Source organism: Condylura cristata, unplaced genomic scaffold (genome assembly GCF_000260355.1).
Source record: "Condylura cristata isolate star-nosed mole 26May11 unplaced genomic scaffold, ConCri1.0 scaffold00021, whole genome shotgun sequence".
Lineage (NCBI taxonomy): Eukaryota > Metazoa > Chordata > Mammalia > Eulipotyphla > Talpidae > Condylura > Condylura cristata.
The window spans coordinates 35,118,630-35,142,047 of record NW_004567122.1 but is presented as its reverse complement, the minus strand read 5'-3'; the positions used below and the strand labels follow the sequence as shown (position 1 = coordinate 35,142,047).

General features: G+C 44.1%; 1 protein-coding gene across 4 annotated transcripts in view; it reads left to right on the top strand.

The window, feature by feature from the left end:
• PPP2R2B (protein phosphatase 2, regulatory subunit B, beta) overlaps nucleotides 1-23,418 on the top strand; it is a 429,967-nt gene that overhangs the window by 313,949 nt on the left and 92,600 nt on the right. For all 4 annotated transcript variants that reach the window (XM_012727842.1, XM_012727844.1, XM_012727841.1 and 1 more), the window contains 3 exons: nucleotides 4,284-4,381; nucleotides 7,712-7,877; nucleotides 13,590-13,702. In XM_012727842.1, the coding sequence (XP_012583296.1) occupies nucleotides 4,284-4,381; nucleotides 7,712-7,877; nucleotides 13,590-13,702 (377 nt within the window). The remainder of the gene's footprint in view (nucleotides 1-4,283; nucleotides 4,382-7,711; nucleotides 7,878-13,589; nucleotides 13,703-23,418) is intronic.

Genomic DNA, 23,418 nt, shown 5'->3' with positions numbered 1-23,418 from the left:
ACTTGTTCTATAAAGATTCGGCTGGGGGTTTAATAAAATGTGTTGTCATGTAAACTGATCATTTGTAGAGGAAAGTCATGTTGCGCTTAATGAGTTGGTGTCTGTTGAGCATGATCTCCATGAAGGCACTGTCTCTAAGTTAGCTAGTGCCTCATCACTGCCTTCTCCTCTTGTCCTCACAAAATTACTTTGTCTTGAGTAGTGTATATTTTAAAATTTAAATTGCTCTACCCAGAAGCGTGTCACAAACACAAGAGTATTTGTATCAGAAGTTTCAGTATCTTGAAATTGGATTGCAGGTGATTCATGAGTTTTGCATCAATTATTAAACAGTCGTAGATGAAGATACCAAGAGATGGATGGGGCAGTAAAGTATTCAGGCTACACCTACTGGCTTAGCCATGATAAATGAGTCAGGAAACATGAAAGTTCAAAACAGGTATTATTAATTGGCACGGCACTGGCAGATGTGCTGAGGGGAGGTAGACAGTAGCTGCTTACAAACAACTTAGTACCCAGCTGGCTGGCAGGATGCAAACTAAAATAAGGACTTGGCAAGGGGACCAGGGAGTTTCCAAATCCAACTGCCAGTCGCCCTTTCTGATGCAAAGTTCTTTGAGGGAGACAGTCGTCAAAGGAGTGATGCACTTGCCGGGCATGGGCGGGTGGAGAGCAGAGTGGATTTGTTCCCTGAGACCAGGCCTCATAGCCCCTCATGCAGCGGCCTAATCATACACTTAGGTGGGAGTTTGGAGCCTACCTTGTTTTGACCTGAGTGGAAAAAAAAGGATAGTGATGGCTTTGTCAGAGCATCCCAGCGAAAAGACAACGCTGACTTCAGGCTTTTGGGCCATTCCAGGAGAAGAGCTGTGTTTCTCCAGGAGTGACATTTTCTTGGAAATTGAGCCAAAAGCTGACCTCAGAAAACTGCTTAACACCTTCTCCGGAAACCCAGCTTTACCAAAGGGTATGAACTCCAGGCCCATCCTGGAGTCTTAATATGTGGCCTGTCAGACCTCTGGGACTCTGGGGTCTGGTGAACATGGATGCCACAAGCAAGGACATTACTGCACTTAAGCAGGGTCTTCACCCTAAGGGCATGAAGGTGGCACAGCTCAGCCCGCCTCAGTCTCTCCTCTTCCACCCACCTCCTCTCTGGGAGCTGCTTTTGTTTTCAGTTCTCTGAGAGCATCTTAAGTCCTTTGTGCCTGAGGGAAGCCTGAAAGTGACAAGGAGCAGGCCTCTCTGCTGCCCGCTTCTCCACAAGTCAGGAAGTCCCCTGAGGGAGCCCCTTGGTGACCAGAGCTGGGGAGCCAGTAACTACTGCCAGCTGTGTGTGGCGCGCTTTCCACTGCAGCTGCAGACCCTCACCAGCCGCCTTCCTCTGCATGCGACAGCACTTGGCTAAGCTGTGCAAGCTACCAGAGCAAGTGGTCAAATGATTCACTTGCTGTGATTGGTCTGCCCACCTGCTGGCCTCCCTTACTCCTCAATGGGCGCTTGTTTCAGAAACATGTCTTATAAACTTATACCTGGAAGCGAGGAACTGTGCAAGTCATGAGGAAGTCTCCCTGGGTCTTGAACATGATTGTCAGTTGTGAACTTCGAGAGAAAATGGGGTAGCCTTTCTAAAGGAAAACTGTACACCAAAGTCATAAACTGGTGGTCCACAATACATATTCAACCCACAGACAAGATGGCATTGTTCTTTTTTTTTTTTTAAAGATTTATTGATTTATGGGGTACAGGCCAGAGGTGTGGTGGATGAGAGGATTCACCAGAGACAGTGGGGAACAGAACAGGCAGATGCACTGAAACACACCGCTGAGGGGAGCAGTGGGCAGGTCAGGAGAGGTCTGCTGTGCCATGTGTGTAAACTCCCTGGCTGGGGATCGAACTCATGCTGTGGTGGCTTCTGAGAACTTCGTAGTGTGGAGCTTTAACCTGTTGCACCACCAGGGAGAGCCCAGCACTGTTCCTTTTTAATTGCTATATCATTGGTTTACAAAACTATATAAGTTTTAGGAACACAACTTCTCACCTTGATAAATGCATATACACCCACAGCCACCACCAAAGTTCTAGCTCACCACTAACAAACTGACACCTGTGCCCCATGCTTCTAACCTCCGCCCCTCTGCTAGCCACCATTTTGTTGTCATAGTCCAAGAGTTGTTTTTTGTTCTATTTGTTCATTTGCCTTTTTTCTTTCTGTTTCTCACATGAGTGAAATCATCCAGTATTTGTGTTTCTTGCCCTGATTTATTTGACTTAGCACAATTCCCTCAATGGCCATTCATGTCATTGCATATGGCAAGATTTCAGCTTTTTTATAGCTGAATAGTATTCCATGGCATACACATCACAACTTCTTTATCCATTCATTTGCCAATGGGCAATTTGTTTGTTTCCATGTCTTGGTCTTTGTGAGCAGAATTGCAATATACATAGGAGCATGGCTATAGGTATAGATATACATATCCATATGAATGTGTGTGTGTGTTTTAATGTCAAGGTGTTGAAAAGCTAGTAAGAGGTTTTGCATAAAAATCTGAACTTCTGGGCCCTCCCTGGTGGCGCAGTGGGTTAAAGCACTACACTAAGAAGCTAAAGCCACTTCCGCATGAGTTCGATCCCCGCCTGCCCCGGAGGAGAGCCACATGGTGTGGCAGACCTCTCCTGACCCGCCCGCTGCTCCCCTCAGCAGTGTACCTCATCGATCTGCCTATTCTGCTCCCCACTCTGTCTCTGGTGAATCCTCTCACCCTCCACATCTCTGGCCTGTACCCCAGTTCTGTATAAATAAATAAATCTTTAAAAAAAAAAAAAAAAGCTGAACTTCCAATGTCTTTCCTAAAAAAATCAGAATACCTGGCAATGCACAGTATTTCATGGCCACAGTTAGCTTCAGCCTACTAGCCACTTGTAGGCTGTCCCCTTCAGAGGGGCATACACATTCTTCAATGTGTGTGCTTGTACTCCACATCACCTCATGATCCCCAAGGCTTTCAGTTTGCTACAACCAAGGTCAGTCATCTAAGAGGCCAAGAGAAGAAATAGTGAATTTTTCTTTCAGACATGCCTAGCTTGAAAGTAACTGTGTTTTAAGCCATATTCTTTTACTTCTGCGCAACGAGTGACCATGAGAAGCATTTCATATAGTACAGTTACATGGGAAGGGGAGAATTTTACACTACTTACCTGAACAAATCAGGCATACAAAGGAAATCTTGAGATGAGGATAGGAAAGTGAGATTCGAGTGATTCAGGGGTAATTGCCTTAGTTTTTCACCTCACCATTTTCACTTTGCTTTCCTCACATGGACATAATCTGCAGAATGTTCCTGTCAAAGGCCATCGTCATAATTCCCCTGCCTCTGATTTAAAAAAAAAAAAAATTCACTTGCACTCTTGGTAGCAATTGTTGGAACCCTGCAGGGGAATAATTGCTGAGGAATTAACCTCTGACATTTTTCTAAAAATAGCCCTAATAAATCCAATCATAGGTAATTTACCTGTCCGCGTTCCTCCGGGGGTAACGAGCATTGAAGAAAGACTTGGCAGGCTGGCATTCTTTCTGCAATTATCTGTGATCTGAGTTCCTGGGGCCTGTGTACTTTCTCTGTTTAGAAATACAGAGTACGAATTGCCTTCTCCCCTCTGACTTGGTGACCTTATTTTCTGAACACCCTATTCCTGGGGTTGGAGTAAGGCTGTACTCATCCTGAGAGAGTGTTGGGCTCACCAGAGAAGAGGGAGGTGGATCAAGCTGGAGCATTTTCAGGTTCCTTTCTGGAATTTCCAACTCGCAGAGTTTTCTAGTGATTTCTCTGTGCCCTACCCCTTTCTGTTCCATGAGCTTCCAACACTCCTGTCCTGGCTTATTGGAGTCCCCAGCCCTTTTGTGAATAGTCACAAGGGAAACCTGTCTGGTGAAGTTTTTTGGTGTAATGGAAAGGGGAAAAGCCACAAGTGGGCAAAAGCTCTGTGGTGGGAAGAAGCTATCAAAGAAAATTGCCTTTTCCCTGAACCATAAAGAAACTCTTTTCTCTCTGCAACAACAGAAAGGTCTGAATGTGCTATTTCCTTTTGTTCTCTCCCAAAGTTCCAAAAGACCACAGGGCAATGTGGGCATCCAGGAAATTTGCAGAACAGAACGTCTTATAAATTCCACTGCAAAGACAAAACCTAAGCCCTTAAATGCACAGAAAAGTATGTCTATTATCTATCGTTTCGAAGTAAGTGTGCAGTTACTTAAATTGCCTTTGTCTTCTTCTTTTCAGCTGACATTATCTCTACGGTAGAATTCAACCACACGGGAGAATTACTAGCGACAGGGGACAAGGGGGGTCGGGTTGTAATATTTCAACGAGAGCAGGAGGTAAGTGGCAGTGAATGCAAAATGCCCATTTTCTTCTCTTTTTAAAGGAGGCCTCCTACTGTTCCTTAATCCTCATGTGTCACCCTTAACCTTGCTGCTTTGCTAGCAAACTAAAAACTGCCAGAAAGTCATTAACATCAACAGTTCCCGCACCCAGGCTCATAAACGCACCTGAAAATAGAGCCTTTTCTGAGCATGGTCTTATCTTTGCAAATTCTGCTTTTGCACATTCAAAATGACTTCATTCTCATCTAACCCGCAGAAGTCCTTGGGTGCTTGGTGAGCTCAAATGCTCCTTTCTGCGTGGGAATTTTCCTGGAGTCGTTGATTTTCAGTTTCTGTTGACTTCAGGTGCTTATACAGAACATGTAAGAAGGGGGGAAATTGCTTTATTTGGCAACAGATGTGATAAGGACAACTTGGGTCAGTAGGAAACAGTAGCTCCCCCCATCAATGGGAGAAGTCCCCCAAAAGCCATCTGAGCTTTGCATATGGCAGGCACCTTCCAGAATGCTTCGGAGGTCCCTGAGCTGAATGCTCCATGCATTCTGAGCAGGCGCTCAAACACCCCGTGACTCTCAGAAAGCCCATTTCTGCCAGACTTGGGTTCCACTAGGAATTGTTTCTCTTTTTCATATAAATTGAATTTTGGGGTGTCTGCTTCTGTTTTGTCAGAGTGGAATTATGGCCCAATTTGATTTTCTTAGCCTCCCCTGGCATGGTCCCGGAGCTTCCAGCCGGCAAGCCTGTGTTCTGGGAACTCTCCCATCTGCTATCTGCCTGCCTCTGACATTCACCTGGCACAGCACAGGGGGAGGCCGAGCAGGGGAAGGTCTCACCAGAGACGTCCCTAGCAATTTGAAACCTGCTTTGTGCCTCACAGCCATTTGGGTGACACCTCCCCTCAAAAAAGGAAAGCCTCATTTAGAGGTGATATATTTGGTAATTGCACATTATTTGCAATTAATTTCTATAAGGGCATCATCATCCCTTGGGGTTCTGTAGAAATTCAAGTGTTCAGCATTAAATCAGGCACCCAGCCTATTCCATTGGCCCTGGAAACGCGAAAATGTGGTTGGCAAGTAGGAACTAATAGCTCTTCGTGACCTGGAATTTTTCCTGCTTTTCCAGAGCTGCCTAGTGCTAATTGGTCTGGCACATACTACACACACTTGACAGTCTGATTTGGATGGTAGCAAATCAACACTCTTATAAATTTATCGTTAAGGTGGACCGGCTCTCTAAGCAAAATGCAGGACAGTGACAACTATGCCAGCTTTTAAAGTCCTTCTAAAACTGATTTCAAACCTTCTTTCTCCATTAAAAAAAAAAATCCAATTAGGTTCTTAGTGATGATAAAAAGGAACAGGAGGAGCTATTTAGCATAAATTACCCAAGGCAGTGTGTTGCGGTAATGTTCCGCTCCACATTTTCCACACGCTATTTTTAGGTTTCACCTATTTTAATTTAGTAAAATATTTGGGAGGCCCCATTCATTAGCAGAATGAAAGGGGACACATTCTCCAAAGGAAGGTGTTTTTGTTCAATAAAAAATAAGCGGTGAGGATAATAACATGCAGTGGAGAGTTAAGTTCTATGCTGAGGCTGGCCGTGGGAAGGGCGCAGAGCCCTGGACTGCATCTGGGTCAGGCCTGTGACTTCTGTGGGGGGGAGTTCTCCACAGGCACCCACAAGCTCCCATAAATGTGTCTGCCACAGGGCTTCCTTCTCCAGGAGCAGCACCCATCAGCAAGCTGGAGATTTCACTTTGGATGTTCAATATCCCACCAGAAATAGAAAATTTTGAACTGAGTTTTTTATTGAGAATCAGACGTTTATGACAAATGTTGAATGAGACCAGGATTTGAATTTCTGAACAGTTTCCCAAAGCTGTTTCTGGCAGCTCTTGGTAACAAGGTCCTAACATGCCTAAAATAAAAGCTGCCTTCCTCATTCCCTCCTTTCTCTCTTTCATGCCCTCTTTTTTTTTCCTCTCCGTCTTTCTTCTTTCTCTGGCCCTTTCTGGGGACCTTTTCCCATTTATTTTATTCTCTCATCATTTATTTAGTTCCTGCTGTTTGCTCTTTGCATAATCGGAGCTGGGGGAAGCCAGAGGTAAAGTCTCATCATCCTTCTAATGATGCAGAGGCCTCTCTGTGCTCCTATCTGTTTGTTATTGGGGCTGGGGAACGTGAGGGGCAAGGTCACAAAGCTCAGAAGCTTTGTGACCTTGGAGGGGTTTTAATGTCTCTGAACTGCTTCTGCACATGTCTGTGTCCTGCCTACCTTCCAGAGCTACGGTGAGAATCTGGTGGGAGTTAAAAAGCCAGTCAAGGTGCTAGACCACAGCTTGGACTGATGTGTATGTAAGGACCTCAGTGAGGGCTGACTCACTCCTGAGTCCTCTAAAGCATCTTAGGTTACAGAAAGAAAATGCTAGCACTTCCACTTATACTGATTTCAAAATTTTCTATTGTTCTTTCTATTTCCATGTATATTTATGCCATACACTGTATATAAGGGCAGAAATTCATCTCTATAATTTCTAACTAAATTATATTTATATGGCAGTACCAACATACCAACAGAGGTGCACAATCAAATGCTCTGGAGGCTTAAACTAAGGTAGAACTTGGGGCTAGGGGGTCCTACCCACCCTACTTCTAGTACTCTGCACACACACAAAAGAAATGCCTCCTGAGACAAACCCTAGACATCTGACTGTAAAACTGATGCTACTGGAAGGGAGCATTGGAGGTAAGGGGGGGCAGAGGACCATGGTGGAGGATTATGGGTTTGGTATGACGTGACAACATACACCTGAAGAGGTTTGGACTCTGCCTGTGAATCAAATACAGTCTTGCACACCAACTTTACTGCAATAAAAAGTAACGTAACCAACCAACCAATCAAAATGGTCCTAAATCCTCCATCTCAGATAATTCCCCCTGAGCTCCCTTTCGCCCTTGACTGGCTGGTATATTTGAACACCTAGTGGACTACTGTGCCTGGGTCTCATGAGACCTCTGAAATTGTTGCCAATATTGGGAAGCCTGGCATGCCAGGGCTTCATTTTATAGATCTGGTACAAAACCAGGACAAAAAAAGAATCTTTTCTTTAAACACACTCCATGTTTAGGAATTGACATTATTATGACAATACCCTTTCTACTTTCTTTGTGTCCTTTTTTTTATGAAGCAATTATGATAATTTTTGAATATCCATACTGAACGAGATAAAATGTTGACACCTTTAGAAAAAAAAATTGATGAGTGTGCACATGCATGATTTACATAATTGAATCATATATTTTTTTCCCCTTCCTACAGAGTAAAAATCAGGTTCATCGTAGGGGTGAATACAATGTTTACAGCACATTCCAGAGCCATGAACCAGAGTTCGATTACCTGAAGAGTTTAGAAATAGAAGAAAAAATCAATAAAATAAGATGGCTCCCTCAGCAGAATGCAGCCTACTTCCTTCTGTCTACTAACGGTAAGTAGAGGTGACCTGGTTGGTATGTGCAGAGATATTGTGTTGCAACAGGTATTTTAATCTCTTCCTCAGGTTTCCTTTTTACCTTGAAGGTGATTGAAAAATTTAGGAATAGTATTTGCAACAAATCTAGCAAAGTACCTGGCTCAAAGTAGTCTCTCATAAAGAGTACCCTTTCTGAAAAAAAAAAATAATAATAACAACAAACGTATGGCCAAACTTTGTAAGACCTGCAGTTTGGGGATTATTTCCTGGTGTTTGGAATGTGACTTCCTGTCTTAAGATGGACTGAGTGTTGTTCTGGGAATATATTTAAGGAAATTTGACGTGCTGGTCAGTTGGTTGGCATACTGAATAGAAGCTGTTGATTCCTGAATGTATTTGGGGGCTTGTAAATCAGCTGTCTGTGTCTCTTTGACACATTCAGGTTCTCCACTAGGGGCACAGGTCAAGAAGAAAGGGAGATCCTCCCAAAGAAGTGATCAAGAATTCTCTCCTTCCCTGCTCTTTTTCCACCATTTTTAGGGGGAGCTGATATAAATAGATCAGAAGAAAAGAATGTTGGGGATTGAATAGAGAGCCTTATTACATGTTAATTTAGTCTTTAGAGAGTAGAATTATATACCCTAAATATGCTTAATACCCTCGCTGAAAGAAGCCATCTATGCTCACAACAGTTCAGAATAAAATCACATATTAATGGATACTAATTGAATAACAATTAAAAGGATTAGTGTATTGAAATCAAAGCCCTCTCCCAAGTAAGCTGGAGAGTGGTTCATTTCTTCCAATTTGTGAGTCGATATGGAATATACATTTAAATATAAATCACAAGGGGGGGGTCTTTGTGTTTTGCCTAACACCAGCACATAAAAAGAAAGGCTAATGTTCATTTATCGAGTTTAAGAAAAAATACAGAGTACTTATATGATATGCTCAAATATGTTAATGTTGTTAAAGGCTGAGAGGAAGTATTTGTCATAATTTTTTTTTATTTTGGGTAACTTGTAAATTTGTGCCTTTTTATCATTTTTATTCTCTAAGTTTTTATGATGAGCTTTAATTATGAAAAACTGGGGAAATTTATAATGCACATGACCCCAAATCCTCAAGTATAATATCTGACTCTAAAATAAAGAATTTTGAAACAGTCAGCTATGGTTTTTCATCACTGTATTTATTGTTCTGTTTACCATTTTTTATCCTGACTTCTCAATCACCATACCATGTGGTTTTATTTTCATTTCCTCCCTCTAGTTTAGCTGTTTAAGTTTCCCTTGCTAAAGACCTACACATTCAACACTATTTAGAATGAAAGAGACTTCTGGTGGTTTTGACTTAATTAGCTCATGCAGAGAAAAAAGTGTCTGATTATCTTCTAGAGCTCGCTTACTTCCTATTATGAAATTTAACCTATTGATTATTATAATAAAATTCAAAGTCTTATTAACTACTTTGTGGGGGAATGAGAAAGAAATCGGTGAAATGCAATGAAGATTAATTATATAGCATAATGTTCTGTTAATTGAGTTTTTAAATAGTTTTTTGATTAACAAGGATATTATCTTCCCATTTGGGATGCTATTTCATATGCCAACAGCATCTCAAAATTGTTCTTGTAAAAGAAACTCCCATGTTCTTATGTGATTTTCTTTTTTATACTAATATTGAGGTTGAGAATTTCCCTTAAGCCAAATAGGTTAACATGCAAAAAAAAAATTAATGGAAGACAATTGGAATTACTGTACAAAAGAGAAAATGAAGATCGATGATAAGATTGTGTTTAAAAGCTGCCACAAGTAATGATAAACTACTCAGAGGACCAGCCAGAAGAAAGAGAAAGTCATTACTCATAGCAGCAGCCACATGTTCTAAGGACTTTTTTTATCCACAAAGCTTCCAGATACTGCGTGAAGAAAAATTGTGTGATGATAAAGTCAAGAATGACCCCAGGCTATCCAACCATGGGGAATTGGATTGAATTTACCATCAATTATCTTTTTTAAAAAACTGTGCTTATCTCATTATAGTTGGGTATACTTTTTACTTTCTGCTTGAATATATTTCCAACTTTACAATTTTTAATGAAAAATACAGCCGACATTCAATTGTGAATCTAGACCGGGAAATTATTGCCCAATGAAAACACATTGCATTACCTTGCATTTGACTTTTGCCTTCATATCTGTGATGAGTGGAGATTTTCTACCTAATTCATTTTTCTTGTTATACAAATAGTAGCTGCTCGTGGTTAAAAAAAAAAAAATTAGAAAATACAAAGAAACAAAATGAGAATAAACAGTGTCCCCACCCAGAGAGAAGCACTTTTGATAGTCTTTTAAAGAAAAAACAAAATAGGCCTAGAGAACAAAAATGATATTTTATATTGCTATATTTTATATGTTATCTATTTTTTAAAACATGATATATTTTATAAGCTGTTTTGTAACCAGATTTTTTTATTTGATGATGTAACATCTAGTAATAGGAACATCTCCCTATTGGTAACTGCTCTAAAATACCACATTTTCAATAACCACACTGTTCCCTTGCATGAGTCTCCTGTAGTATACTGCTTCCCACTGTTAGATCTCTAATTATTAACAAGTTCTCACTATTTTAAATTATGTGTTTATAATAACAGATGTTGATCTAGATAGCTGGAGAAAAGCATAAAGTATGTGCAGTATGTTATGCTTACTAAAGACAATAATAATGTTTATATATACATATATAAAACAAATTTCCTTTTGTTGATATACAAAATCTTCATCATATTTACCTGTCTGATGGGATGATGGGAGATTTTATTTTTATTTTTACCTTTACACTTATTTTCACTTTTTTTTTTTTTTAAAGATTTACTTATTCAATCATACAGATTAACTGGGCTCAGGCCAGAGGTGCAGGGAGTGGCGAGAGGATTTGCAAGACACAGAGTGGGAGCAGAACAGGCAGATCTATGAAGTACACTGCTGAGGGGAGCAGCGGGAGGGTCAGGAGAGGTCTGCCGCGCCATGTGGGTCACCTCCCGGCAGGCAGGGATCGAACTCATGAGAAAGTGGCTTTAGTTTCTTAGTGCAGTGCTTTAACCCGCTGCACCACCAGGGAGGGCCCCATTTTCACTTTCTAATTACAATAAAATACACTACTCATACGTAAAAAAAAAAAAAAAAGAAAGAAAGAAAGAAAGAAAGAAAATGAGAACATTTAAAATCTCTGTATGTGCAACATTAAGTTTGTACACTCCAAAAAAATGCATAGAAAAAAATACTACAAGCATGTATGAAAAATGCAAACAGTGATTATCTCTGACTGGGAGGATTATAGGTAATTTTTATTCTTTATGTTTTATCTGTGATTCCTCTATTTTCTGTTTAGCAATTTATCATTGATAATAAGAACAATAGAGAAGTTTGTCTTGCCCCGTCATAGAAAATATTCACTGTTAAAATTCACCGATTTGTGTTCCTCTGAGATCTAGCTGATTGGTAGCTCCCAAATGACTGTATAAATAGAGCCCATGTCTCATTTTTCTCACCCTAAAAACAGTTCAGTCTACAGCAGGATATCCAAAGAGGGCGAAGGAGTGTGGGTGTGGAGACAGAAGGTTCTAAATTCAGCCTAGCATCTGGGAAATCTTCCTTGCTTTCTGTCCCCCATACCAGGCAGCAGGGCACGCAGCTGGGGGCTCACAAATCTGGCACTTGGCAGCCTGGCAGCACCCAGGTATGACCAGCCCTGCTCTGGCCTGCTGTGGGAGCCCACCCCTCAGTGTGGCGGCTTCGGGAGGACAGAGTTTATTGAGGAGAGATGGCAGCGCCAGATGAGGGGCCAGAGAACCCAGGATCTAATGTAGGAGAGAGAGAGGGACTGCTTAGTCCAGGTCAGGACCAGGGAGGAGAGAGGACGCTAAACGTCATCACGCAGGCAGCCTGCCCTGTTGGACCTCGTGGGTACAGTGGTCAGGCTTGCTGGTTCTGACAGCCGCTGCCCACTGTGAGTGTTGTTAGGAGCCGGAGACCGGGTCAAACACTCTGCACCCAGCATTTCCTTCAGCATTCACCAGAACCCCCATTCTGTAACCCTAATACACAAACACACACACGCACAGCTTAGTAACAGAAGTAGAAGCATATGAAAGTATCTTTGTCAGTTTGAAATACATGAAGTCCATTTATACAAAAAATGACCTGTTGTTTATCTGCCATTCAAGTTTAACTGGGTGTTCTCTACTATTTGCCCTGATAATTCTGGACATTGGCTCCTCACCCCAAGAAATGCTACTTAGCCATTGCCTGGGAGGCTGGAGTTGGAGTGGGCCCAGGCCCAAGGTTGTGTGATTCCAAATCCCACCTTGTACAGGCTTAGCACCATCAAGCCCCACCTTCCAGAAGAGATGTTAGAACATGTACAGGTGACAAGTACAGAATCTGATAAGGAAACCCTGTAAAGCCACGGGCCCCACCGACATGATGTGGTGTGCCCCAACATGTTTCCCTAAGAAGTGGAATTGAAAGCCTGGAGGTGGGGCTTGCTATGACAGGCTTCCCAGAGCCCCTGGCACCTCTGGCTCATCCCCATGGCCTAACTGACCCTGTGGCCTTGGTGTTCTCTCTTTGCTTCAGTGCAATAAAGACAGGTGTCCGCAAGCATAAAGGATAGGACGGCAGAAAGGTGGGAACCCCAATAATGCCGGTAGGGCAGGAAGCACTGTGATGAATCTCCTTAGCATTTCATTTCCTGAGTAATGTATAGTGCATTTGCCCAGCCAGCTATAGCCACTGTGCTCCACTGAGGCCCGACTGTGGCAGTGGGCGCTGGGGGTGTAGTGATGAACAGTGCAGACACTGCCTGCCACCACTGATTTTACATTCTAGGGAAGGAGACATCATGAACAGGTAGTCAGGTGGTAAAATGTACTAGGAGGGACATCAGTGTATGTCGTTGATCTGCCTGTTCTGCTCCCCGCTCTGCCTCTGGTGAATCCTCTCACCGTCCCCGCACCTCTGGCCTGTACCCCAGTTCTGTATGCATAAATAAATACATCTTTAAAAGCAATGTACTAGGAGGGAAAATAAAGCAGGGGAGAATGATAAGGACACATTTTTTGTAGGTTGGGTAGGAAATGCCTCTCTGAGGTTGGGATATACACAAAACACAGAGTGAAGGAACAGATCACCTAAGAGTAAAGGGCTTTTCTAGCAGAAGGCACAGCTTGTGCAGAAGCCCTGGGTAGCTGATTCATGCAGACAAGGAGCTATGAAGCAATCAGGAGCTCAGGGAATAGTGGGGATGATGATCAGGGAGCCTGAGGGAGTTGGGGTGCAGGGAGTGGACATGAGAAGTGAGGTACTAAGATAAAGATCAGAATCCTACCTGTCGGGGTTATTGTGAACTGTGTAAAACTTCTCCATGTAATGTGCTAACACAGTTATAGCATTGTATCTGTGTAGGTGGCTACTGTTCTTTGTCACAAAACCATATTAATATTAAACTATGGACTCAACAGTCCCTAAATATGCTTTTGTTTCGAAACATAAGCTCTGCTTTCAAATGACCCACTTTTTATGGACTAAAGCTCTGGACCTAAGCCAGCTGCAGTTCCAGATCCTTCGCTCATTACATGCACGGCTCCACCTTCTCCCCCCAAGAAAACTCCTGTACCTGTTCTCTTCACTGTAATGTTGACTTCCTCTATTGTCTCTGCAGACAAAACTGTGAAGCTGTGGAAAGTCAGCGAGCGTGACAAGAGACCAGAGGGCTACAATCTGAAGGATGAAGAGGGCCGGCTGCGGGATCCGGCCACCATCACCACCTTGCGGGTGAGCCCGGCGGCCGCTGTGCCACCGTCTTTCAGATGTCTGGCCCCAGGAGGGGTGGACGGCCACCTAAGGTCGACCACATATTGGATGACGCAGTGTAGGTCACAGTGTTAGACCTGCCTGCCCAGGTCTCTGGTGGCAGATGGAGAAGCAGGAAAGAGACCAAACCCTGATGATACAAGTCCATGTGTTTCCTTTTGTCCCAAGGACTTGCCACTGGGCCCCGCCATCCACAGCAAGGCCATGTGTATTCTAAGCCTCCCTCTTCTTACATTATCTAAGATGTCTTGAACATCTTCTGTACTCCAGGTACAAGGGAGGGGACGACCCTAACCCAAAGCTGGAGGCTGTAGATTCTGACTCAAACCGCCAGCAGGGGCTCAAATTCTCCCACTTGCCAGAATCTCAGAGTCACTTAACCTTTTGTCCGAGATTTAGCTACACAAGTTTAGACACACTTCTCCCTCTGCAGAACAACGAATGTAATACTTACTGCCCCTGGGCTTATGAGAATAAAATGCTGTGAGGCTGGAAATCCCCTGACTCCATAAATGATCTTTACCACTATACTAGCTCTTCCTTCTGGCCCTCCAGAAATGCACCGTCTGTAAAAATGGGGGGTTTGTAAGACTAATATACAAATGATTATGACACTAAGTAGAATAAGATAAATGCAATGAGAGTTGGAAAATTGCAGTTGATCAAAGGAAGGAGAAATTACAGTTGACTCTAGAAGAATAGGCAAGGTCTTGTAGGGACGCGGTATTAAAAATGGATTTCTAAAAGAAGTTTCTCTGGGTGAAGTTCAAACTGCCTTAGGACTGGGTGCTGAGTTTAGTTTGGGGTGTATTCATCGCAAGTGGGACCCCGCCTGAGACCCAACGGGATTTCAAAACTGCATAAAATATGTGTTTTCAGCTACTCAACAGAAAACCAAAAGCAGTGAGGTCCATGTGGGGAGAAGCTAAGTTGCCCTGGGTCTGGAAGCAAATGGGAGAATGAGAGATGGTTATGTGCCTGATTAACTCCATGCTTTCTTCATTCATTCATTCATTCATTCATTCATACGTTCACTTCTTCATTCTTTCACATCCTCTTTATTCCGCAATGCTTTTTGAGCACTTGGCCACAGTGCTGGGCTCCTGTGTGCCCAGCTCTAGTGGGACTTAGTCTTCTGCTGTGCTCCTTCAGAGCAGACAAACGTTTCCTGTTCTACTGCCTTCAGCCTGGAGAACTAAGTTGCCAGGTGCCTCTGCAGATGGGATCCACACCCCATTGCTGGAGGGGAGGGTGCCAGAGAGCAGCAATGTCTAGCCCGTCTGTGTAAGGTTGGAATTCTGGTTTCTGTACTTTCAGGCTGGCACTTACCCTCCTTGTGCCTCCCATGTGGCATCTACGAAGCTTCCAGCTTCGGCGCAATACTGGGTCTGATGCAGAGCTTCGCCTGTGTAGTTGGCGTCTCATTCGCAATAAGCGCTCAGCAGTGTGAGTTCCCTGCTGGTGGTTTAGAATCGCTATCAGCGTCTTCATTATCAAGGCTGTTATTACACTCCGCTGGTCACTGGTCATGGGATTATGTATATGAGAAAATTCTTATTTCGTTCATATGCTTCTTAGATGGCTGTATCCCCTCTCCAGCGATTCACTGACACAGACTCAGTAGCAGCACTGTGCTGGCAGCCGAAAGGTCTGCCCTTACCCATGTTGACACTGTGGATGGAATTTCTCAGGGGCCTACTATACTGACCACGATGGTTTTCTGTTGTCTGAGGTCTCCTGTGGCGTTTCATTATACTGCTGTTCAACCCCTGGGAGATGTCATCCCATGATGGGCATGGATTAAAATTTCTATGAGGGGCCCTCCCTGGTGGCTCAGCGGGTTAAAGCACAGTACTAAGAAGCTAAAGCCACGTCAGCATGAGTTCAAAACCCGCCCGCCCCGGAGGTGAGCCACACGGCGGAGCAGACCTCTCTTGACCCACCTGCTACTCTCAGCTGTGGGCTTTGTCAGTCAGCCTGTTCTGCTTCCCACTCTGTCTTGGGTGAAGCCTCTCACCACCCCCATATCTCCGACCTGTATGCCAGTTTTGTATGCGTAAATAAATGAATCTAAAAAAAAAAAATTTCCATGAGGGCAGAAATTCTCCCCAAGGCCACACAGTCCTCTTGTAAGGTGGACTTGAACCTATCTAACAGAGAGGGAGCCCTGAGATATGCTGGAAGTTAATGTCTAATTCTGCTCTTTGCTTTCATCTCAACCACCTGAGCGACCCTTGGCCAGTCAATCCCATCTCTGCCTCTGTGCTGCTAAGCAGAGGGCATGACCAAGCCCGTGGTGCTGCCACCGTGGGGCAAGTTACAAATGCAGATTCCAAGGATCCGTGTGCAGAGGTTGGGGGGGGCTGGGAATCTACATTTTAATATGAGCTCCCAGTGGTTGAGACAAGGAGTCTCTGGTTACTGGACTTTACCCCGCTGTGCCCCCAGGGAGGGCCTAGAAGCTGTTACTTTTCAGCCACCGCCATGGTTACTACCAACTCCGGAGGCTCCTTTACTAGAATGTTGAAAACACTTGTATCTGCTTTCTCCTCTGCTTTCCTAAGCTTTCAAACATCTTGCATTTTAGTATAAATTTCTATGCTCCACTGTTTTTTCCATGCAGGCACTGAAAAGGTAAGCCTCCTTTCTTTTCTCATCCCAGTGGCAGAACAAACAGGCGACCCTGCAGACCCCAGATTCACAACAATGACTCCAAACAGAGAATGAGCAGACGTGATATTAATCAGACTGTAATTTACTAACATGCTCAGCTCTTGAAATTTGCATTGCCAGCAATTGTGGCTTTTTTTTTTTCTTCTCCATACTATGATTACCTCTCCCTCACTTTCTTAGTTTTCAGTTCAATGTGGATCTGGAGAGTGAGAATGTTTAATAATACACGACAGCTAATTAATCCTCACTGAGTAATGAATGTTCTGTTTCAGTAGCGGGAGGCTCAGCTTTTCAAAGCAAGAATATGGATTTTTTTTTTCCCTTTCTTCATAGAAGATAGCTTCTCAGATCCAATCTCTCATTATCCAGGGGACTATGAGAAGCACTTCCATGAAAACTGTATCTCCTGCTTATAACAGGCAAGGCAATAATCACAACACTATTTAACAAAAGCAACTTGTAGCTATATATAAAGTGCCGTTTACATCACATAAGTGTTTTCTTACTGGTACTTTGATTCATCTTCAGAGCAGCCAGTGAGGAGGGCAAGACAGGTAGGTGGCAGGTGAAAATGCTGGCATCTGCTGTTTCTTGAATATTTGCTATACCCCAAGGCCCCAGACAGATTGTCTAATCTGCATTAGCCACTACATGGGGTGTAGTCACTGTTATAATGCCCAGTGAACAGAGGGGGCTCTGAGGGTTAAGTAATATGCCCAGAATCACACAGGCCTCAGAATCAAACCTTGATCTTCTTTGGTCTAGGACCTGTGCCCCCATACCTGATGGGGCTTAGAGAGAAAAAGAGGTTGTCTATCGAATATCAGCTGGTTATTTCAGAGCAGGGGTGAAAAATCAAGAGCCATACACCTTAAACTTGGACCCATATATCTGGAGATTTGAACCGATGTTCTGGGCAATAGGTGTGGTCATTCCATATCAAGTTTCTTCCTCCCCCTCCATTCCCTGCCTTGACTCCCCCTGAGCCTAACTCCTTCTTCCCCCTTGTCACCCCCTCCTTCTCCCTCCTCACCCTCCCCCCCACCTCAGCACCCACTTCCTTCTCCCTTCCCCCACTCTGCCTCGCTGTCCCTCCCCTCCCTTCCTCTTCCTCCCTGCTTCTTGCTCTTTCTCTCACCTACATGTCTACATACACTGAGTTCTCAAAGGCCTGACCCCAGCATGGAGAAACAAAGACCTGCAGGTCTTACATAATTCCACTTAGCAAGATTCACTGGGCTCCTCTTTGCCAAGCTCCTAATACCCAGAGGTAAGAGGCCCTCAGAGCCTTTTCTAGGCAACAAAACCCACAGCTCAAGTAACTTAATCAGCCAGGGATGGAGCTGAGTGGTGAGAAATCATGCTTAGAGCACTCTCGCTGCAGGGTGAGGCTGCAGTTGTTAGGGCCTCCTACTTAGGAGTGGTGTGTGGGAACCTCCCTGGTGGCTCAGCATTGCTCCTTAACCACTTACAGAGTCCAGAGTGTGAGCGCCTAAGCTGGGGCTGCCATACCTCCCCCCAAATAAAGGGAGTGTTATAAGTACAACATTCCAGTGCATTTTTTCCAAATGTCCCTTAACTTATATCAATGCTGAGGAGGAGGAAGAGGTGGATCAGCAGGATGGAGCCATGTTTATTGTGTTCGTACTATGTGACAGGCACTCAAATTATAACCCTATGTCACTGTGTCTTCACAGTAAACCTCTCTGGTAGATTCTGTTACTCTCTTTGTATCACCCAAAACCTTGCTCCCTCAGTTCACTGAAGTGTCTGCTCAAACACCACCTCCTCAGAGAAGCTCTCCTGGAATGCCCCAAGGGAAAGAGAACATCACCTCTTCCCACTCTCTGGTGATGGGGCCCTGCCTCTTTTTTCTAAGCTTGTATCCTCACCAGATATCTCAGGTGTTCCTCACCTGCCTCCCCTCCCCCTTCACTTAAACATAAGCTCCATGAAAACAGGAACTATGGGTTTACTCTCCATAGAACAATGCAGGGCACCTGACAGGCACCACTACACGCCTGGTTGTTGAATGAATAGATTCAGAGTTGTTAAATGAGATTTGGAATAGGCAAGGGACTTGCTAAAAATCTCATGACTTGAACATGGTAGAGCTGGGATCCAAACTTAGTCCTTCTGAGTCCAGGTCTGATATTTTGACTACGATTTCCTACAGCTCTGCTTTCTAAGGAAGCACAAGTTCACAGCTGCAAGATGAGGGACTTTCATTATTTGTATCTCAGAATTCTTGGGCAAAGCTTTCTTAGATGGATAGCAAGCTCCTTAAAATGATGGACTTGATCTGGGGGCAGGAAAGGGTAGGAGTAAAGACTTTGCCGACACAGGTGGGCACAAAATGGATGTGCTTTTTTCAGAGAAAAGGTGAATTTCTATCATGTTTTACTCATGTGCCTTCTGCTGGTGCCTTCTGGCATCCTACCTACTCAGGACACACACTTACTGGTGACTGTCCTGGGCCAACATTTTTCCATTTGGAATGAGCCCTTTCCCCCACAAATGCACACACTCCAGCCACAGTGTAAGACACTGTAGCAAATAAGCTTGAGCGCTTCCCAACTCACACTCCTGAGAGGGACTTCTTGAGGAGCTAAGCAACTGGACTATTCAAATACAGTTTTCTAAAAAGTCATCCTTTCCATGAAACAGCTCCTTCGACTCCCTGGTCTGTTTTCTGGAGAACCCACTAAGCAGAGTGTTGGTTGAGTTTATGAATAAAGTGACATCTCTGCATGTGACAGGCTCTGGGGCTTAGTGTCTGGGGACCTTTACTCTTTCTTCATCATTATCCTGTGACTCAAGCTTTTACAGATGTTTAAGGAGGTCAACATGGTTTATAGTTTCAAGATAAGGAGCAAAGCCATTCATGGGGTCCAAGCTCCCACCCTTCACCACTGTTCGGGGGTATCTATTGTGTGGTCTGCTCAGGACAGTAGTGAGGTGATAGCATTTGGGACATTTTATCCCATCTATTGAATGCCTACTGTGTGTAGGTCCTGTGCCAGTTACTCACTATAAAGTGGTTCTTATGCAAATTATTTGAATGCATCACTTTAAAATCAGTTGTGCTCTATGTAGACAGCAGGAAAGTGCGTGATTAAGAGCCAGGCTCAGAACTCAGAATGACTTACTCCAAAATCTGGCTTTAACACTCACTAGCTATACAGCCTCAGACTACTTACTCTGCCTACGAAGCAGTTTTTGCTTCTTACACAAGGTTCATCTCCATGTACCTACCTCACAGAGTTGCTAGAATATAAATGAGGTGGTGAATAGAAAGAGTTGCATCATGCAGAACACAATAATGTATTTTTCAATAATATATGATAATATCTTTATTATCGTTGGAAACTGCATATCTAGAATTTAGTATAAATGATTGAAAGTGGGAATAACTTTCACACAGTTTACATGTCCTTTATGTCCAGAAGCTATAGTTTCTATAGTAGGTTTTTGATGAATTTTTTTAAAGTCTTACAAAGATGAAGAAACACACGCCCTGCCCTCTCAGGCAGGGAGGGGACAAGTTGCAGCAGCTGTGACATGAAAATAATTTAAGCAGCGGCTCTCACACTCCAGTGACTTATGGCCACTGGGACGCTTTTTGGAGCGGTCTCTGACCTCATCACTCATGGTTCTGGCTTAGTAGGCTTCAGTTGTACCCCAAGAAATGACATCTTTGACAAGATTCCTCCTGAAAAACCCCCGGTCCCACTATTCTTGGGTTGGGTAAACATCTTAGGAAAAGCGGAGCAGAGTATGTGAAACTCAGAGGGGGAACAGAGGGGAGAGATACAGGCTGAGGTGGGGGATCACTTTTAGGCGTCATCTTGAAAGATACTGTGTCCTTCATATGAGGGGCTCCTTGGATGCCCCCAAAGGTCCAAGATAGACACGAAAAGTTATGTCCCTCATTCAGGCATGTGGATGTGGTTGTTCCTACTAACCGAGGCATTCAGAATCAGCAGGGTCACATGCTCTCTGTCTGTGTACAGCCTTTCTTCTTCTCGGCTGGCTCTGTGGTGACCACGTGGTGACACTCACTGCGGGAGGAGGGGTACCCCAGGTCACTTGCAAGGCAAATTACCAGTTGAGTCAGGATCAGCCATCACTGCACCAGGTTTTAATTTTGGGTTCATGTTTTGATAACCGAGGCCTCTTAGGACAGAGATACAACCTTCCCCTACCCATTTTTTAATTTTTCTAGACTTCCTTTTGTGATTTATTGCTGCTCTGGGGGCTTAATATCCCATCCTTTTACAGTTTCATCTTTCCTTTCCTTATATTTGTTGCAAATAACAATGAAGTGTTTAGCTACTGCAGTGAAAAATCAATCAAACCTCTTCCATATTCACAGGCTTGCAATGGTACCCGATGGCCCCCGGATTAGATTAACTTGGTGAATGTGTCACTCTGGTGTGGGTAATTTCTCAGCCTGTGTGCCTTCCTTCCCCCTCCTGCCTCGGCGGGTGATATTGAGATCTCCCGTTGATGGACTGCCCTGAGAGCGAATGCTGGCATGTGGTGTGTGTAACTCAGCGGGACGCACAGGCTCTGTGTTTATGAAAATAAATAATAATTTCTGTTATCATTATTGATTGCCATCATTATCTGATTGTATCTATCTATCGTGAGCCTTCAGCTATGGGATCGGGACGCATACCACAGGAGCCTTGGGCACCACCTCTCCCCAGCTTCTGCGCTTTGACATGGTCTGTGTTTGGGGGATGAGGTTGTGGAGGTCCCTGGCCTGCTCTTTGAGTCATGTCCAGTGAGATGATGTTAGTTGTGTTCAGTGTCAGACAAGGAACTAATTTCATTGGAATAAGAGGAAGAGCAGAGCATGGACTAAACATTTGCCCTGGCTTATCTACTGATATCACCTTCCTTTTCAAGAAGTGGGACCTAAAGCCAGGCAGGTAAAGTCATGTCCCTGAGGCCAGACAACTAGTGAGTGATAGTGCAAGGGGTTGAATTTGTGTTGTTTCGGTTCCAAAATCCATACTAGCTTCCTTTTCTTGCTCTAAGATAGAATGCCTGGTCTATCCCTCTGAACAGTGGTGTAACCAAAATATGAGTGAGTAGGGACTGGAGAACAGAAGTATCAAAGGGACTAGAAACTGCTGTTATCTAGGGCACAGGTGTCTTTTCCATTTGGTTTTGGGGGGAAGGTGGAGTCGGGAGGGTACCTGGTTTACCAAACCTAGATGATCATCAGACTGGGAAGGTCTTAACTTATCCCCAGCTGACAGACTCAGAGGCTCTAGAAGTGGCGACAAGTGGTGGACCCGTATTTCTCAGCTGTACCCCAAGCCATCTGAAGATCAGCTGAGTTTGTGAGTTGTTGGATGAGATGTCTAGGGAAGTTGTTTGATTAAAGTTCCTTTGTCTTCCACTTTCTCTGCTTCAAATTTCCATATAGATTCATCCGAGCATAGTGATAGCACAAAATGTGGTTGTCTTTTGTTCTTTAAAATTTATTTATGCATACTGGGGTACTGGCCAGAGGTGGGTGGGGTGAGAGGATTCATCAGAGACAGAGTGGGAGCAGAACAGGCAGATCGATGAAGTACACTGCTGAGGGGAGCAGCGGGCGGGTCAGGAGAGGTCTACTGCATCATGTGCATATCAAACCCGTGCTGCAGTGGCTGCCCATAGCTTCATTCCACTGCTCTTTAACCCCTTGCACCACTGGGGAGTGCCCTAAAATGTGTCAAGTCACTTCACTCTGAGTGACTTGATTTAGAGTAACCTCCTCAAGCTGTCTGGCTTAGGCTGTGTGTGAGCTGTCATGTCCTTTGTGACTCAAGGGCTTCTCCGTTCTTCATTCCTGGTCAAATCAGGAGTTAACCTAGTGGCCAATGCATGGCAGCAGTAACAAGATATTAACTGTAGATATTAATTAGATGCAGCTTGCTTGCCCAGCGTTGGGCACATCACCAGCACCATCTAGTTGCCTCTGACAGTAGCTCTGTAGGGGTAGGCACTGTTGTTACCCCATCTTATGGGTAAGGACATTTGATTGGGAAAGCTGAAGAAGCTTGCCCAAGGGAGATGGGTCACATTTTAACCAGGTGTGATCTCAGAATCTCTAATCTTAGCACCCTGTTACAGAGTCACCAGGAAGGGGCTTGGGCTCTGATACATCTCAGCCATCATTTGTAAAATGGAAATTGCTGTCCATTGTATGAGGTTCTGCTCATGCAGTAGAAGATGTTGGTAGTGTTTAGCCTGATGCTTTGCATTGTGGTCCAAGGCTGCTCAGTGAATTATCTCCCTGCTAGCCTGTCCCATATTGGCTTTCGCTGGACACCAGGTGTTTCAGAAAAGCCTGATGAATACACTGAAAGGGTTCAAAGTAGCATTGCTGTGTTTGCAGGCCAGCAATACTGTGTTTTAAATGTGTGTCTGTACTAGCTCGCCTAAGCTAGCTTGGATGCAGAGTGATTGCACCAACAAAATGTTTTTTATCAAACCACCTCTGTTCATGCTGTATTTATCATGCAGTAATTAGATCCAACACGACATCAATATAAACAGAATCCCATACCTTAAGAACAGGTTCTCTCTGTCTCTGGCTCCCAACCCCTTTGGAAAACGTCCATGACATCCTGATGTGTTAGGAACTAGTGAATGACATCCCTCTATATATGCTCAATGACAGCAGGTGCTGGTACGCTTGCTAGTATGGGGACTTGGGGGGGGGCGGGGAATAGAGCCACTTTGGAGAAAAAAACTTGAATATTTCTGTGTTCCATGGTGCACTTTATCTTGCGATGCTTGGCATGTCTGCTGTGGCCATGGGGCAGGCCAGTATTCTAGCCTATGATCCAGTCTCTGTTCCTAAACTTGGTCCCTAAATGGTCTGTATTTCAGAGAGAGGGGAAGATTTCCCAGGGCAGGACACGCTGCTAGACTTTTTCAGGCTTTGCAAGCAAGCTTATCAGAAGCTAATTAGTCTGAGTCTTCATCTTTTCCTTGCACGG